This window comes from Phragmites australis, chromosome 2, assembly GCF_958298935.1.
Source record: "Phragmites australis chromosome 2, lpPhrAust1.1, whole genome shotgun sequence".
In the NCBI taxonomy this organism is placed as follows: Eukaryota; Viridiplantae; Streptophyta; class Magnoliopsida; order Poales; family Poaceae; genus Phragmites; species Phragmites australis.
In genome coordinates this window covers 51,104,926-51,122,301 of record NC_084922.1, presented here as the reverse complement: position 1 = coordinate 51,122,301, position 17,376 = coordinate 51,104,926, and the positions used below count along the sequence as shown (strand labels likewise).

Here is a 17,376-nt window from a genome sequence, read left to right as displayed (position 1 = left end):
GATCTAGGGAGGTACTCAAATTTTTTGGCGGGCCTTGGCCCACCCGATGACCCTGGATCCGCCCCTGATGTCGTGACACAAACGTCAACGACCTCCGGCGACACGATGTGGCAAGGCTAACTTGTGACACATCTTTGCTATATGTAATTGTTCTTTCAATGTCACTATAAAGAACATGCAACACAAAATATCTAGAGTGACATTAGATTTAAATATTAATTTCATAGAGAGGTAATTGGTCTACCAAACCTGCACTGGATCTTGGCTCTATAATCTCTCGATTCTTTGGTTGTAACGTAAGGGGCTAAATGCTTGTAAATATAAAATAACAATTTTATTACTAATTGTAAGAAATAAATGATTCTAAAATTAACAAAGACGACAATAATGATTAAAAGTAGGATACAAGATACCTCGGAACTATGTAGCTAGTTGGTCGTATAGATCACGAAATGACCTACAAGTTAGATAATAAACAAATAAAGATTAATCGTAGAAATTAAATATGATTGTCACTCGGTGGCGCACTATAATCTCCTCTTGCCTGCCGGTCTCTTATGGACCATTGGACAAGAACGACCATTCTTTAGTGCACACGACACTGTCCCCGTACACATATATTAAGAGACGGATTCTGAAATAATGTCTTACGTACTGTAGTTGTACCATTGATCATGTGAAACTTTTTCACTGTAGTCGCATCACGGAGATCCAATCTAAAACTTAGTCATCCACGCCGTCATTGTCTCCATCTGTAGTTTTAATTCTCATATTTGTCCAAACAAACCTGAGAATGGTGAGAGACAAACAAAATGATTTGTCAAAAACAATACTATGTTAAAATTATTACTGATCTACACTAATGGCGTGATGCATGGCAAGCACCTCTATCCTTAAGAGGTCTACTCGCCTATTGCAATGACATATAATAATAACAGAGAAGATCATCATCAAACAAATATATAATTCAATTAAAGGCAAAGATAAATAGCTTTCTTGATGCGATAAATGTTTACACCGAAAAATAAAAGAGAAGACCTATTACAATGGATCTACTGGATGAGAAATTGAGGAACTATGGTAGAAATGGTGATGGCTAGGTTTCCCAGTGGTCCTTCGATGTCTTAAGATGGTTCTGTAATCACTCTCTTTGATGTGGATTGATGCTATCTTTAAATAACCACTTGGATAGTGATTTGCATCGTCTCTGATAGTTAGGGTCTGTTTGTTTCAGCTTCGGATTGTGGCTTTTAGCTTTTACAATCCGAAACTGAAACAAACAGACAGCTTTTAGTTATAGCTTTTTAAAATTTGTTGGTTAGATTGTGGGAATCTGAGAAGCTAATTTTTCTCAGCTTTTGATAGGTTGTGAAAGTTCATTTTACTAAACTATCCATCAAAGTTTTTTAGAATCTACAATCTAAAAGCTTTTCACAATCCAACTTCTATAACCTGCTTTTCAGAATCTCCAACTGAAATAAACAGGTCCTTAATCGACCCTACCACCTTTACGAAAGTTGTTGGATATTGAAAATTGGCTAGATTCCTTACATGTTCCTTTTTCTTTTTGTTGTTTTCTGTTCCTTTTTTGATATGTTTTTTTAAACTTTGTTTATTCCTTTAATATATATAATCAGAAGGGGGCGCTCCCCTCATGTTCTTTCAAAAAAAGAAAAAAAAAGGAAAAGTCCTGTTGTAGTCGAAGACATGAAAAAGATCAATTCACAGCTTAAGGCACAGTGGCACCTGAATCATTTCTGCATGTCTCAGTAGTTTTTTTTTTTTTCAGCCAAACATCCGGCCTTGTAATATACTTCCTATTTTTACACCATATGTTGGGCAAATTTGTCTACTTAGCGTGTCCCACGAACAAATTTGCCTACGTTGTGAAGTACGGAAAAATATTATCCCATCTTTGGCTTCTGATATGAATAAAATGTTGTTAATCGTACCAATTTAGTTTGGAGAAAATGAGGGCTCTTTCACAATGTCTAAAATGTTCTGAAAAAAGATGATGATTGAACTAAAGGATGCTGCCGGTTTGGAATTTGAAAACATAGCTTCAATTACACCAACATCTTTTTCGGTTTACACCAAATGTTAGGTCTCTACCGTAGTTGTTTTTTTTTAGACGTCTCTTCCGTAGTTTATACTCACATAGTTGTGCAACATGCATGCAGCAAATATTTGAATATGATAATGGAAGTTGAAATTTTGGGGGTGTTTGGGTCTGAGGCAAGAAGGGATTGCCTCCCTTTTCGCAAGCCTGCCCGTGGGAGCTCCAGTCTTGGCGCTCTGCAGGTCGTCTGCTGCTTTCGTTCTCCTGCTGCCGCTGCACCTTGGCGTGGCTGTTTGCTCATGACGACCTTGGAGAGCTAGGCAGCGGCAGACCTCCGCTCGGAGATCGTTGACGATCTTGAGAAGAGGAAAGGGAAAGAAATTAAGCAGGTGGCAGGGCAAGGAACCAAACAGCTTTCTTTGCATCTCCTTGCCAAGGATCCAAACATGCCCAGATGCACTTCCCCTCCTGCCAAATAGGCTTCCAAATCCATCCAAGACACGGAACATTCTTCTCAATAAAGTATTAGACAGCAGCGGAAACAAGGGACGCAACCCAGTATCACAGGCAGCTGTATAGTCTTACTATGAGTACGATAGTATAATTTAAACCACAACGCAAATGCATGCCATTACACAACAAAGCACTGGATAATTGTGACACTCTAAGAAACGAAGCACAGCACATGTAATATTAGAAGACTAGGCAACAAACAGATCGTTGTGATAACTAAACTACAGGTCACAACAGGTTACTTCTAGAGTGCTAGCCAACTCAAACAGGTTCACCGGCAACGACATGGAGATAGTGAGACGTATCGAGGGCATGATGGCTTCTACAAGTATTGGACTCTCTTTCCCTTTATGTATCCGTATCTCAGCTTGCAGCGGAAGCCGGATGGGAGTTCATAGTCCTATCAGAATACCTGTTTAACCGAACTCTGTGATCTCCAGCCATTTTCCAGAAATGTGCACCAGAGGGATCACTATCATTGCCAACAGCAGCCTTACTGTCAAACACACAATAAATAGAATTAATAGAAATTATGCTTGACTGAACCTCTTCAGCAAGGTTCTTAAAATGTTCGGCCCAAGTACACATCCTTAAAACCTCAAGACTTAACATATATGACAACCACTTGGAACCAAAAAAGAAATCTCGACATACCTTTTTTCCTCAAAATATGACAGAATGTTGCGAATCTCCTTCCATAACAGGAAAGGGGTTCCTACTTTCCTATCATAGAAGTTCATACCAATAACTTCCCCGTCCAAATTAACAAGGGGTCCTCCGATCCCAGCCTAGCAAGGTGACATGGAGAAGTTGTCATTTGTAATCCAAATAGATATTGGCAGTTAACACATTCTGATGCAATTATTTACTTCCACCGTGACAAAGGAGGCAAGAAAAAACAGCAGCAGTACCTTAGTGATTTTACACGAGGAACGTACAATGAACTTGCAATCAAGTGTGCCCGACCAGGAAACCAGCCACCCACTTGCAGCCATTAATGCGCCTGATTTGAAGCAACGCCCTACAGCTGCTACTTTAGAACTGTTATTCCACTGAAGCTGAATATTTGCTGGACGAAGAGCACGGAAATCCTTGACACTGACTAGAGCAACATTGTAATGTAGACTATAATGCTGTAACGTGCCTTCTCTGTGTTGTTTGTTTGGAAGCAACACTTCAATCTGCAAATGATACAGTGAGACTTAAGCCGTACCTTACAAGAACAGCAATCACAGAATAATGAGGAGCACCAACCCTCAAGTTTTCATCAATCTTGTTTTCATCACCAGAATTTCTAACCAAGCTCGCTGACGTCAGAATAGCCGTAGATCCATTCCATTCAATAAAAAAACCCGTGCATGCGAAAAACCTTTTTTCTCCTGCGTACCATGATTTTGATTATTAACTAGTGATGACCAAATACAAATATGAAATAGTAAATGGCACATTACTGTAAAATCACCATTGAATGAAGCGATTGCGACAACACTGCGACGTATGTTAGAAGAAGCTTTTTTACTGAGTTCGCTCCAGACACCTTCACCACATATATCGCCAAAAGTCTCTTCAAAAGTATGAACCAAAATCATGCCATCTGGTTGAAGATAAATGGTACAATTGTTGTTAGTGGTATAGCACTACAGCAGAGCTAGAAAAGGGGTCATGCGGGAAAAGTCAGCAAATTTAGAAGCACTGACTCACCATGTAACATGGTTATTGGTAGCTTAGGGTAACCCATGGAGTCTAGATCCTCAAACTGTTCCTTGTTGACAACATCTCTATAGACTGGTGCAACAAGGTCAAGTGATTAGCACAGACATATACTAATACTAAATACGACAAGTAAATTCACATAAAATTCTGCGCATAATGATCAGCATGCAGAATTAATTAGGTTATGGTGAAAACCTGAGCAACAATTCACATTAGAAGTTGTTTGTCTCGAACATACCCAAGAACATAGTGTAACAATGTTAACTGATTAGCACTAACACTGTGAAAGTACAAGTGAAAAGGCCAAACTAGTCGATAGTTATTAAGTACAAATGTAAAAGCTAAACTTGCACTACTTGTGAAGACTTAATAGATGTCATTATAATTTACAACAATTTGCATGATACCACAATGTTTAGCGGTCTCTAAGGAGTGGCTGTGTGCTCACCTTCTGGATTGCAGTTAGATGTCTCATCAATGGGTCTTGCTCCAAACCTGCGGAAGAACATCAACATGACTACTAACCCAAAAGTAAAATGGATCAAACCAGTGCGTTAAAATATGCAACGCGGTGCCAAAACCTGCATGGGTAAGTAGAATCGTAGACAAGGAACAAGATAGAGAAAAGAGGACCTGAAGTTGTATGGATATAAATATTCACGAAAAAGAGACTTGAGCAAATGATACAAAGAATCACCAGAACTGGGGAACATCGTAATGCCTTCTAGTGCGCACATTTCCTTTCAATAAGACATACAGTTTTCAACATCGGAACAAGAAATATGACTAATCTAGTACAGGGCAACTGTGATACATGCCAATGGACAGCAAATATCTTGGTAGAGGTGGCAAAGAAACAAGTTAATATTAAAAGTAAACAGTGAAAACTGCAAAGCAACTACAGATGCCAAAAAAGATAAGGAACAACAGATGACGATCCACATTATTGCATAACCCATAAGCCTCATACATTGTTTGGCATAAAAAATGGTTACCTTAAAAGCTCATGTAGGGTAAGGGGAAGTGGGATAGTATAGAATAGGTGAACCAATGAAGGGTGAACATCGATAAGACATACCTGACCCCCTTCAAACTTTTTGACTGTGGAAGACCTGTCTTCTTTTGCAGGGATGTCCAAAAATGATCCAGACGCTCGAGAATTGTGCCCCATGGTAGGAAAAAGGCTCTTTCCATAACCAAACAAATGTTCATGCCAACAAAGTTCCCATCAAAAGAAAAAAGTGGCCCACCTTCCCAAGCCTAACACAAGTAAAAGGTGACAGGCAACAAGGGTTACATTTGAACAAAATGAAGTGATATGGAACAAGAGTTACATAGGAAAAAAGATCTTTTTTATTGCCTCCAAGATAAAGTTTAGTGCATATAATAACAGAAACAGAATAAAATGCTCGTATCATAATGCAAGCGTACCTCCGAGATTTTACAAGTAGACGATATAAAATCTTCATTAATTTCAGATCCACTTAAATCGTCAGTAAGTATCACACTTGTGGCCATTAATTTGCCAGAGATGCCACGCCCTACAGCTACTACCTTACCACGGGGCAGAATTTCCACCGCATGTTCGATAAGTCCAACATGAACATCAAGGAAGGTCCTGACGTCGACAACAGCAAAGTTGCTATCTAAACTATATTCTGCCAAAAACCCCTCATACACTTCATCACCTTCATGGCGCACTTCAATCTACAATGATAAGGCAAGAAAAGAGCAATCATCTTAAACAAACAAATTAGTAAAGGATGATTGTCAGGACCAACCTTTAAGCTATCATGGCCTTTTCTTTTTTCTTTTTTTTTGCGTGGATCATGGCCTTTTCTTGTATCATTGAAAACTCTAACCAAACTTGCTGAAGTCATAAATCTTGTAACATACCCCTGGCGTTCTATAGCTATGCCTGAGCATGCAAATACCACTGTGTCTCCTACAGAAGATCATAATTTAAATCACTTCTAACTGGTGATGTTTCAATATATATTTGCTGGAAAACTAAGAAGAGTATAGCAGCATATATAATCACCATTGCACAAAGCAAGTGAGGCAACACTTTTAGACAAATTTGATTTAATTTCATCACTGAGCCTAGTCCAGACATCTTGATTAGAGTCCCAATGTAAGTCACCTAGTTAAAGAAAAATCATACAACACAACTGTGAGTGCTCAAATAAAGCTGTGAAAAAACACATGCAGAAAATAGGAAGAACCAGCAGACCTGAGATCGATGACTCAGTTATCTCTCCTCCACCATTGCAAGCTCTTCTATTCTTATGGGAGCTTCTTGTGAGATCATCACCACCCCTCTTAATTTTCCGCATCTTTTCCAAAACTGAAACAGATTTATTTAAAAAGGAGGGGGGGGGGGGGGGAGCAAAATGTGGGGTCATAAACAGTAAAGCAAAGTTGTAAAACTATCACAGACCAACTAATCAAAGGGACGCTAATACAGGTCTTATGTAAAGGGATGATGTCCTTGACATAGTATATGCTTAACCCTAAGGTGCCTGACGTCACACAACAGAGAGGGAAGGGATGAGGAGGGCGATGCGATGCACATACCTGGTGTCCGGTCTTAGCAAGCGAAGGGTGGCGCGGCACCCGTAGCAGTATCGCCCGGCCGTCGCTCGCCAGGAGAAGGGACGAGAGGGAAAGAGAGAGAGGTAGGAGACGCTTCCAAGTTTCTCTCCAGGAGGAAGGTATCGGGCTCCTGTAGTTTGTGCCGTTGGATTGTGGTCGTGTGGTCGGATGTGCTCGTCTCCTCTCGTACGCTGGGCCGGGCGTTTGGATTTCGCTGCTTACAGTTCCAGAGGAAAGGCTTCTTTTATTAGTAACTGGTAGCGTAAAATGGTTACGAAATAATTATGTTTTGGATACAATATATACCGAGTATATAAATTTGCAACAAAGGAACATGTGAAATATTCCACCATTTTATCAAACTCGAGAATAAGATTACTTTTTATAAAAAAAATAGCTTTATATAGAAGAGCATCATCATCATCTTCGGTACGTGTGAAGCATACTTGTAATACCAAGTATTTTTAGAATCAAAGATCTCGCAGGCAACATATAACTTCTCACCTGCGAGTTTGATAAAATAGTTCAGTTTTCATCATTGAAGCCAACAAAAACCAAAATCTAACAACCAATAACTTCTCGATATCAACTCATTTAACAAAACATCTTTTGGCTCCACCCCTGCCGCTAATACACAAGTGGAAAATATATTGCGATCTTACAACGCTCAAATAACATAGAACAACACAACAAAACCCAAACATTTGGATCGACCAAAATCCGAGTTGTCTGCCTGGACACATCCCTCAACAATGCAACATAAAGCTGCCCATACGAGAACGCATGCTCATGAAGGTAAATACCTGCATTTGGTCAAGATAAGGAGGCATACATAATCACCACCAATAGTCTCTTTAATTCCATTGCCAATTCTCTGGGCGAAAAGTAACCAAAGTTCTAATTATACATGTTAATCAGCCAAACATGTGATTAAGCATTACATTTGTCTTTAATGAAGCAACTTTATATGATGCAGGGTCCAAGCCGACACGCCAGTTTCTCTATTGAGCTCATAGTATGCTTACTCTGGGCCTCCCCATGTACTTCTCCAATTGGCTCTGAACCGGAGAAATTATGTAAGAAAGACACAAGTCTGTAAAAGGAAGCCAATACGAACTCTGCAATTTCTTTCTTTTGTAATAAGTGTGAAGAGAAGAGAGAAACAAAAGGGGATGTAGTGCCAACTCTGCATAGTGCGAATTCTGCACTTCTTAAAGCCAAGACAATATTGAGTGCCAACCACTTGATGTTTTGCGATCAACACCAAAAAAAAAGTAATAACCACCAGTGAGGACATAAAATCCCACAACAACAGGGAAAAAAGTGCAACTGCACCCACTAAGCATCACCAACGTAATCTCAATTCTCATCACCACCTGAATACATATCCTAGGCATGTTGCCCAAACACGATCCAACAATTTCTAGATTGGTTCATCCCCTTGCACCATGGTCTTGTACAGAGAGCTAACTATGAACCTTTCAGTTTGGTTTAAACTCCATTTAAACTCATCTTGGTCCTCAGACAACGTAATGGTGGTGAGACGTGCTGTCCATTCATTCCACAATTAATTTCGGATCAATCAAGTCTCGTCTGAAAGAAATATTAGTAGGTAATGACTCTATCGATTTAGCTATCGAGTCTTGTTTGTTTCACACTATGCTATATAAAGAAGAAAATTGGACTCTCAGTGGTCAATTGTTTAACCAAATATCCTCTAAAATCCAATTTTAGAGTCATCATTTACGTTAAAAGTATCGTATCGGAATATGATATTTTTCACTTTCAAAAGTCCGGCCCAGAAGTGCGAGTCGCTTGGCTTTCCTTCAACTTGTGAAAGTGGTTTTGCCCCCCTGTATTTGTTTTGAAGGAGTTCTTGCCAAGTCCATCCTCAGTCAGTAACTTGTACAACCACTTATATAGGAGAGAGATATTTTGGATATTAAGATCATTTATCCTTAATCCACTCAGGTCTTTGGGTTTACACCTGACTTTCTATTTCGCTAGGCGGTACTTCTTTTTGTGATTATCACTTTATCAATAGAATCTTGATTGAAAATAATCGATCTTTTTTATACCCCGAGTGGGATAGGCGGGTAGGCTACTAAGAATCGAGTTTAGAAGTACCAGTCTGCCACCCGCAGTTAAGTATTTGGTTTTCCAGTTGCTTGGTCTTTTTTATTCATTCATCTACTCCTTTCCAATCTGAGTTTCTGAGTTTTCGATAGTGAATCGGGATTCCTAGATACCACAGGGGCAGTTCACCTATTGCACATCCAAATATATTAGCATATTGATCCGCCCTGTCTTGAGCCGCCCCAAAGCAAAACGATTCATTTTTATGCAAGTTTATTTTTAACTCTGAATGCTACTCAAATGTATAAAGCAAAAGCTTCATGTTTTTGGTTTTTTTCATGTCATCATCAAGAATAAGATCGTGTCATCAGCATATTGAAGGATTGATAGTCCACTTTTTACCAAATAGGGCACAACTCCTTCAACTTAACCTGTATTTTTAGCCTTCTCAATCAGTACTACTAACATATCTATGACAATATTAAACAGAATCGGAGAGAGCGAATCCCCTTAGCGTAGAACCTTTTTTTTTAAGAATTTGTCGATATCATCATTGACTTTAATTGCTATACTTCCATCGTAAATGAAACTTTCTACCCATGTATTTCTCCAATTGGCTCTGAACCTGAGAAATTATGTAAGAAAGACACAAGTCTGTAAAAGGAAGCCAATGCGAACTCTGCAACTTCTTTCTTTTGTAATAAGTGTGAAGGGAAGAGAGAAACAAAAGGAGATGTACTGCCAACTCTGCATAGTGCGAATTCTGCACTTCTTAAAGCCACGACAATATTGAGTGCCAACCTCATGTTGTTTTGAGATCAACACCAAAAAAAAAGTAATAACCACCAGTGATAACATAAAATCCTACAACAACCAGAAAAAAAGTGCAATTGCACCCACTAAGCATCACCAACGTAATCTCAATTCTCATCACCACCTGAATACATATCCTAGGCCATGTTGCCTAAACACGATCCAACAACTGCATAACCTAAGCTGAAAGATAGTGTTGGTAACCTAAGAAGAAAGCATTTTGGCATTATATTTTCTTAAGGATAGTTGTCTGATATTCAAAGCTCCAAACAAAAGTAGATGAAGAATTAACACCTAGCTGCTAATGTCAGATTCAATGTTGAGTTGATAGACTGAAGAAGGAAATTCCATGAGGCCAAATGTTAAGCTTTTTATTTTGATATATACATCACCCACAAATAATTGATTGATTGAAGTCCGAAAGGAGTACCAAGTGAATTGTCATTTGCATATTCCATTTGGCCAAATATAGTTCCAGAAAAGCTAAAATTGACTAGTCGATTCGATTGATTACCAAAGCCGTGTACATGCATGACGGCTTTACGCTTCCATGAACTGAAAAGGTACCAACAGTGAGGAAGGTTTTGTCCTGGGGAGGACCGGCGGAGTGAACGACATACCTTGTTGTGCAAATCGTAGGCAAAGCCGGCGCCTCGTTCGCGGAGGGCGTCCACTGCAGCGCGGCAGCAGAGGGGTACTTGTAGCACGTCGGTCAGCAGAGGGTGATGGGAGGGGAAGGGAGACGGTAGGAATTAATTTGTGTTTTATATAATAGAGATTTATCTTGTCAAATCAATTGAACTAATGGATGATTAAGGTGAAAGTTAAAATTCTTATGTTGCAAACGTTTATTCCTATAAAATTTATGTGTTTTGCAATCCTCTATTTTATACCTACATTCATTTTCTATTCGTACATTTTCTCTCTTTCCTCACCTTTGTTCCGAACAGGCCCTAATGGAAAAAAACCAGAAGAAATACTCTCTTGGCCTCTCTCTCCCTCACACTCGCCTCCCTCTACTCTTTCTTCCAAGCGGCACGGCGGCGACCGCCTCCACCACCGGATCTCCTCTCGTCGCCCTAGTTCCCGTCATAGCTGATGTTTTTTATCAGGCCAAAATCGAACTAGAAAAAAGATTTTAAGCTGATTAAGAAACATGGATTCATCACAACACATGTGTTTTATTTTTCTAAAAAAGAAAATATATTAACCAATATTAAAAGAAAAATATGATTTTTTTATGAGGATCAATTTAATAGCTTATAAAACCGATTCAAATTTATCTCTCAACCCCCTTATCGTCCTATCCTGGTTCCGCCCCTGCGGCTATCCTCACCCTCGAAGAGGGAGAACTCGACGGCCGTGCCCTCAATGAGGGAGTGGAAGCACTCTCAGAATTGGTAGACGACTGGTGCACGAAGAGATCCTTGTTACCATTGTCGGGGAAGATAAAACCGAAGCTTTTCATGTCGTTGAACCCACCGTCCCACGCTATCTCGCCGTCACCACCGCCGCAAGTAAGCCTCATCTCCATCTCGTCTCGTTGTAGACATGTGCAGCAAAGGGCGACGGCCCTATCCGAATGGAGATGTCGACCCCGTATGTCCCTGACCCTCGATTCGGAATTGTGAACGCGAGGCCAACCCCGTATCCGGTAACTATGGTTCGTCAAGGTCTGATTAAGACTAACCTGGTAGGTCATAAGTTAATCAAGGTTGGATGGGTGATCTGTGTCGATCAAAATCACTCAAAGAACGAAGAAAGAAAGAAGCAGCATGGACATTATCTCACTTTCACCGATCAGCTGAAGAAGTCAACAATAGTGCATTGTTGATCACTCATCACTGCAAATAACACTAACTACTTTGATTAGCGCGTCTACGCCGCGCCTGTTTTTTATTTTTTATATGGAGCACGATAAAAAAAGACTTAAAAAATTAGGTTCACAAATTTGATATATTTCAATATTTATTTATAAAATTATTAATGTTAAACATATTTAATTAATTATAAAGAAACAATAGTACTTTTATGTATGTACATAGTTTTAACATGCAGGTGAAAGTAATACTAACCTAAAAAAATTTGTTTCATATTTTTTTAGTTTTAGATATTTTTCTTTGCATTTTAGATTTTTTTTAGCTGATTTATTAATATAACTAATATTCATTTCGACATTTTCTAAATTTTCCGAAAAAGAAAATTATGTATGTATGTATACATATATGTATATACGTATACATGCATATACATATGTATACATGCATATATATACCCAGGGTCTACTGCTACAGTAGAAATAGTAGCAGACGCCCTGAGAGCTTGAGAATTCTTCCACTGTTAGTATATTGATATTGATTTTTTATTTTTTGTATAGAGTACGAAAAAAAAGATTAAAAAAATTAGGTTCACAAATTTGGTATATTTCAATATTTATTTATAAAATTATTAATATTAAACATATTTAATTAATTATAGAGAAAACAATAGTACTTTTATGTATGCACATAGTTTTAACATGTATGTGAAAGTAATACTAACCTAAAAAAAAATTGTTTCATTTTTTTTTTTTGAGTTTTAGATATTTTTCTTTGCATTTTAGATTTTTTTAGCTGATTTATTAATATAACTAATAGTCATTTCGACATTTTCTAGAATTTTCCAAAAAAAATTACATATATATATATACATATATGTATATACGTATACATGCATACATATACGTATGTGTATATATATATATATATATATGTATATATATGTATATATACATATATATCAGAGTCCCTGCTTGAGAATTCTTCCACCGTTAGTATATTGATATTGATACATCACTGAGTTTCAGAAAATTAGATAAATTTGACAATTCCATTTAACAGCTTAGTGCAAGATACAAATTCCACATTGAGCGCATCAGTGAACTAGAGACCATAAGAAAGAAACTGAAACAGTGCTATTTCTTCACCTTAACAGCTGGCCAGGCAAATCTGCATACTTGTAAAGCAAACAGGTTGGTCAAATAAAACGATTTGCACAATGGATCAGTGCAAAGGATATGTGCTATCGATTTTTAGCTATTTCGAACAGTAAAAATCCCTTCCACTGTTCCAGAACTTAAGACAGAATCTCCGCGCTCAAATCATTTCAGCAAATATTGAACAGAACCAAGAAGGGAAACATAAAAACTGAATGGTTAACAAACTCTGTATTTTTCTACTGGCATAGCTACAAAATTTATTGTTGACCCTCTCTCAAGGTTTGAATAAATGGCAACAACTTATTAGCACCATCAGAAGCCAGCCAATTATCTAGCCACATGCAGTGTACTGCAGACACTTGTGCAAACAACTCTATCGAGCATGAGGGGCGCTGGACAGGGTTCACAAATACTTCAGTTACCGCTCAAAAATTACTGTAACCAAGCTTATTGCTTCCAACGATAATATAAACCGTTCGGTAATCAAATTTGAATTCAAAAAATTAAAAAAATTAAAAAATAAAAAACATTAAAAAATAGAGACAATTCTAATACCTTATGTGATTTTTTTTTCAAAAATAATGTTGTTTGCATCATATTCTTTAGGGAGGAATTTTGAAAAAAAAGGATCGAACGGCGGAGATGGAATCTACCTTGGCTTCGGTGATTTGATGGCGGCGGTGGCGGAGGCTCATCGGAGAACACGAGAATGGCGCTATGCGGTACAAATGTCGACAGCGAGAGGCGGAGCACCACCAGCGAAGATCGATGAACTCGTTTGGAGCGTCGCGGGGCATCGGGGCATGATGTAGAGGCGCAACGATGGCAGGGTTCCTTGGTGGCGATGACGACGCGAAGCAGGGGCCCTGGGGTGGCGCTCTTGCAGCAAGGAGGTTAGGCATGTTTGCTGAGTGGCGTGGGGTGCTCGGTGCGGGGTCTAGGGCGATATAGGTCGGGGAGGTGGGGTCCGGGCCAGGTTGGGTTTCACGGCGGCGCACGGTGAAATCACGGTGGACTTCCTTTTTCTAGCTCGGTTTCCTTCAATCTGCTAGGAGCTTCGATCTTGAGGCTGTTTGATTCCATGTGTGGCGCCAATTGACGATCTGTAGCCTTATTCGCGCGTGGATCAAAAGGGGATCAGAGCTTGGTTTTTTCGGTGCACAGAAGGAAAGGGGGAGGGAGAAAGTAAGGTCCTACTGCCCCAAAAAGGTCAAGGTCATTGGTGTGCTCTTGACGTTTCCTAATCGACCTCCTCACGGGGTCCCGATGGAGCGTGGAATCAGCGGGTGTGTCGGATCCGCTACAGAGGGAAGAAAAGGAAAGGGGGAAATAGGAGGAAGGAGGATCTGACGAGCAAACCTGACGCATGAGTGAGAGAGGGTGGGAGGCGGGAGCGCAGTTCGGCCCAGAGGGGCGCGGGGCGCGCATGCAAGGAGGGAGAGGCTGGCTAGGGTGGATCAGGCTGGGAGAGCGCAGCCCAGCGAGCGCGCGGGAGAGGGAAGGGAGGGAGATGGACCGGTGCTGAATTGGGCCAGTGGGAGGGAGAGAGGCCAGGTGGGTTGGGTTGGGTTGAAAGAGGAGAGGGCATAAAGGGGGATTTTTTTTTTCATCTTTTGTTATTTCCAAGCATTCTTTATTTCATTTGTATTTTTTTCTGAATCCGTTTACTTGGTTTATGAAAAGGGCATTAGGAACATTTATTTAATGTTTTCTTGAGAAATTTTCAGTAGCAATTTTTGGGGTGTTACAAGCAAGACTACGCTATGGTCTCTTTGTCAGACCCACTGATATTTGAGTTCTCTGTTTAGTGCAAGGTTAATAGATGCCGTAGTTCAAACTTTAGTAAAAACCTGTATTAATATACTATTTACCTCATAAATTGTCTAGTTCTAGTTCCTACTTTCGGAGTAAACTTCTTAATTTGATATTTCTTCTTTGCAGTGAATGTTTGTGTGACCATGATCCAGGTGACGAGGAAACCTTGTAAGTTTCCTGCTTGCAGTTTTTCCTCGATGCAAACATTACCACAGGACAAACTGAATCTACTGTTGTCCCTCTGATGACCAATACCATTTTTTCTACACTCTTAGAGACAATTATAAAAGGTAAAAGAAGAATTCACATTGACATACAAGCATATGGAAAACCCAAATACTTATGCTGATGTAATTTTGGCTTATGAGGTTCTGCTTACTTAAGAGCAAAAGACAGAACTGGCACCGGAAATCACAGTGGAAAAGGCTGCAGCTGCAGAGAATGGTGACGCCTGGGGAGTAGCAATGGATGCATATGTCCCTGTGATGGATCTGATCGACACTACCAGATCCATGCCTTACAGTATCCAAGAAGTTCAACAAGTGTTGGGCGTTTGCTGTGGCTTTGATCGAATCACGCAGGTCAGTTCTTTTGTTTCTCCTTTCTGATGAACTCGGATCAACCATAGCTTATATTGAAGGTTTCTCATGTTCTGCTCTCCTTTCGTATCATCTTTTCAGCACCTTTCCAGGGCCGTTGGAATGGTTACAAAAGCAGTTCTCAAAGAGCACCTGATATCTGTTGCAAGCAGCATGACCTGCACAGGTAGCTTGCATGGCTTCAATAGCTCTGGTTACAAGGGCACATTCCAATCCCTGAAGGTTCTGGCACCATTTACAGAAGCTACACTATCTGTAAGTGCCGTCCAATTTTTTTAGTTCCCTATTCTGGTGGCCCAATGCCTATTGCCAACCATAATACAAAAATGTGGAAACATGATGCAGAGACCAATGCAATGCTTTCAGAAGAGTGCAGAGAAGGTACTCTGATCAGCTGGACAATGTGGTGTCAGCTTGCTCTTGGGGCAATCATGCAGCAATCGGGACTGGCTCATCTTTCGAAATCTACTGGAACAATGAGAACCAGGTACTTAGACCATTTCACTTATCTGTTCACTTTTTCATCTGCAAGGCACAAAAACACCCGTTTCCCATCTCTTCTGATTTCTGAACTTATTTTGGTCTCTCACAGTCAGCAGGCAACGAAATACTCGGAGGGTATGGTTTATATGACTTCCTCGGAGCAGTAAGAACAATAGGAGCTACTGAACACAAGACAGTTGTTCCTCATAATTCCTGCTTGTATGATGTTGACCACCTTCCAGAGGATGAAGTGGTATGTTTGGAAGGAAACAATCTGATTTCCTGGACAGACAAGTCAAAAGTTGATTATCTGCAGCGTGATTTTGAGGGTAGGAGGACTGGAATGCACAGTACTGGCCAGAAACATCAAGGAACGCAAACTAAGAGTAAACGGAACTCAGTTGCAAACTAGAAAATGGATAAGCCACGTTGGTGTGAGGGAAATGCCAGGGTCCTCCGCTTTTGCAGGATCAACTAGCACCAGTGGATGGAACAAGAAATGGTTTACCGGCCAAGTGTTTGAGAGAAAGCAACCAAAGCATAGCTGGGGTTCTGCTACAACACGCCAAGACGATAAGCCAAATTGGTGCAGAGAAAATGTTGCACGCGCACAGAACTTTGCCATCGCAGAATCATCTAGCTCAGGTGGATGGAACAGGAAGACTAGTACTTTTGGTCAAGGCGGCGGTAGAGCCGTGTGGAAATCAGAGGGATCACACCGTGGAGGCAGTGACAGCGGGAACTGGAAAGCCGAGAAAAACAGCAGTGCCAGACAAGGAGGGAGTTGCAGTTTCACACCAATGGAGCACCAGATATATGCGCAAGTTGAACCAATCATGAAGAATGTAAAGAGGATCATCCGTGAATCAAGGTACATTTCCTGGCCTAATGCAACTTGAAAAATGCTCATAAGTGCTGACAAGTAGCTAGGATTCTTCAAGTAGTATTCTGAAAGATAAGATGAGCAATGATAGGTTTAAGTTTGAACATCAAAAGGTCCAAGTAACTGCAACACTAGAAAAATACTTATTTTTTCCAGTAGACACCAGGTGGTCCCTTCTGCGTCTGTATCCCTTATTCGCAATCCATCTTGTTCAATACTGTGCAGGGATGGCATTAAACTTTCTTCAGAAGATGAGAAGTTCATCGTCAGAAATATTCTAATGTACCACCCAGAGAAGGAAAAGAAGATGGCCGGTCAAGGCAGTTACATTATAGTAAGAACTAAGCAGCTCATCTTTGCATCAGAAGAACTAGGGAATATTCTGATTAACTGCTTCCCTACTTGCAGTTGCTAAGCACCAAGTTTACCATAGCAGCAGGTACTTGTACGTTGCGTCCACAGACAGATCACATTCAGATTTCTCCTACAAGAAGTGCCTAGAGAATTTCATCAGGATACGCTACCCAGTGGTGCTTGCTTGCACTAGTGCCATATTCTAAGCCCCTGAAATGACCCAGACCATATACAAATTCTGCTACAATGTTGCCTTTGATGTCCGCTAATTTATCTTTTACTTTAATGCGCTTGCACTAGACTTTTGAAAGTTTTCAGTTATATTTTGAAAGTTTTCAGTTATATTATGACTGATAATAATGGTAACCCACTAACGTATAAGATCCCAACTCATCTAGACCACGAACTATCACATTGAGTCTACGCTCATACAGGGATAGAATCCATGCACCTGAACCACACTCAAGATCATATAACTTGTGCTAGTGTAGTCAAC

At 40.0% G+C, this 17,376-nt stretch overlaps 1 protein-coding gene across 3 annotated transcripts; it reads right to left on the bottom strand.

The window, feature by feature from the left end:
• Window positions 1-708: 708 nt before the first annotated feature.
• On the bottom strand, window positions 709-7,000 carry LOC133909666 (uncharacterized). Of its 3 annotated transcripts, XM_062352200.1 has the most exons (15): window positions 6,863-7,000; window positions 6,519-6,632; window positions 6,327-6,428; window positions 6,067-6,230; window positions 5,845-5,992; window positions 5,717-5,748; window positions 5,364-5,545; window positions 4,734-4,780; window positions 4,274-4,357; window positions 4,035-4,166; window positions 3,827-3,951; window positions 3,484-3,753; window positions 3,227-3,360; window positions 2,985-3,068; window positions 709-787 (listed from the first exon to the last, which is right to left on the bottom strand). In XM_062352200.1, the coding sequence occupies exons 2-15, from the start codon at window positions 6,619-6,621 to the stop codon at window positions 724-726; spliced, it is 1,671 nt and encodes a 556-aa protein (XP_062208184.1). In that variant the 5' UTR covers window positions 6,622-6,632; window positions 6,863-7,000; the 3' UTR covers window positions 709-723. The 3 variants fall into 3 exon arrangements, with proteins under 3 accessions (XP_062208184.1, XP_062208182.1, XP_062208183.1); XM_062352198.1 differs by having other exon boundaries at window positions 5,717-5,992; XM_062352199.1 differs by lacking the exon at window positions 709-787 and having other exon boundaries at window positions 2,568-3,068; window positions 5,717-5,992.
• Window positions 7,001-17,376: the final 10,376 nt, after the last annotated feature.

Excerpts from the sequence above, each read along its gene's own strand:
- LOC133909666 (XM_062352198.1), bottom strand. The coding sequence starts at position 6,621 with ATGCGGAAAATTAAGAGGGGTGGTGATGATCTCACAAGAAGCTCCCAT. Across the intron at positions 6,429-6,518 it reads AACTGAGTCATCGATCTCAG|GTGACTTACATTGGGACTCT; the intron begins GTCTGCTGGTTC and ends TTCTTTAACTAG. Across the intron at positions 788-2,984 it reads CACAGAGTTCGGTTAAACAG|GTTTGTTTGGACAAATATGA; the intron begins GTATTCTGATAG and ends CACCATTCTCAG.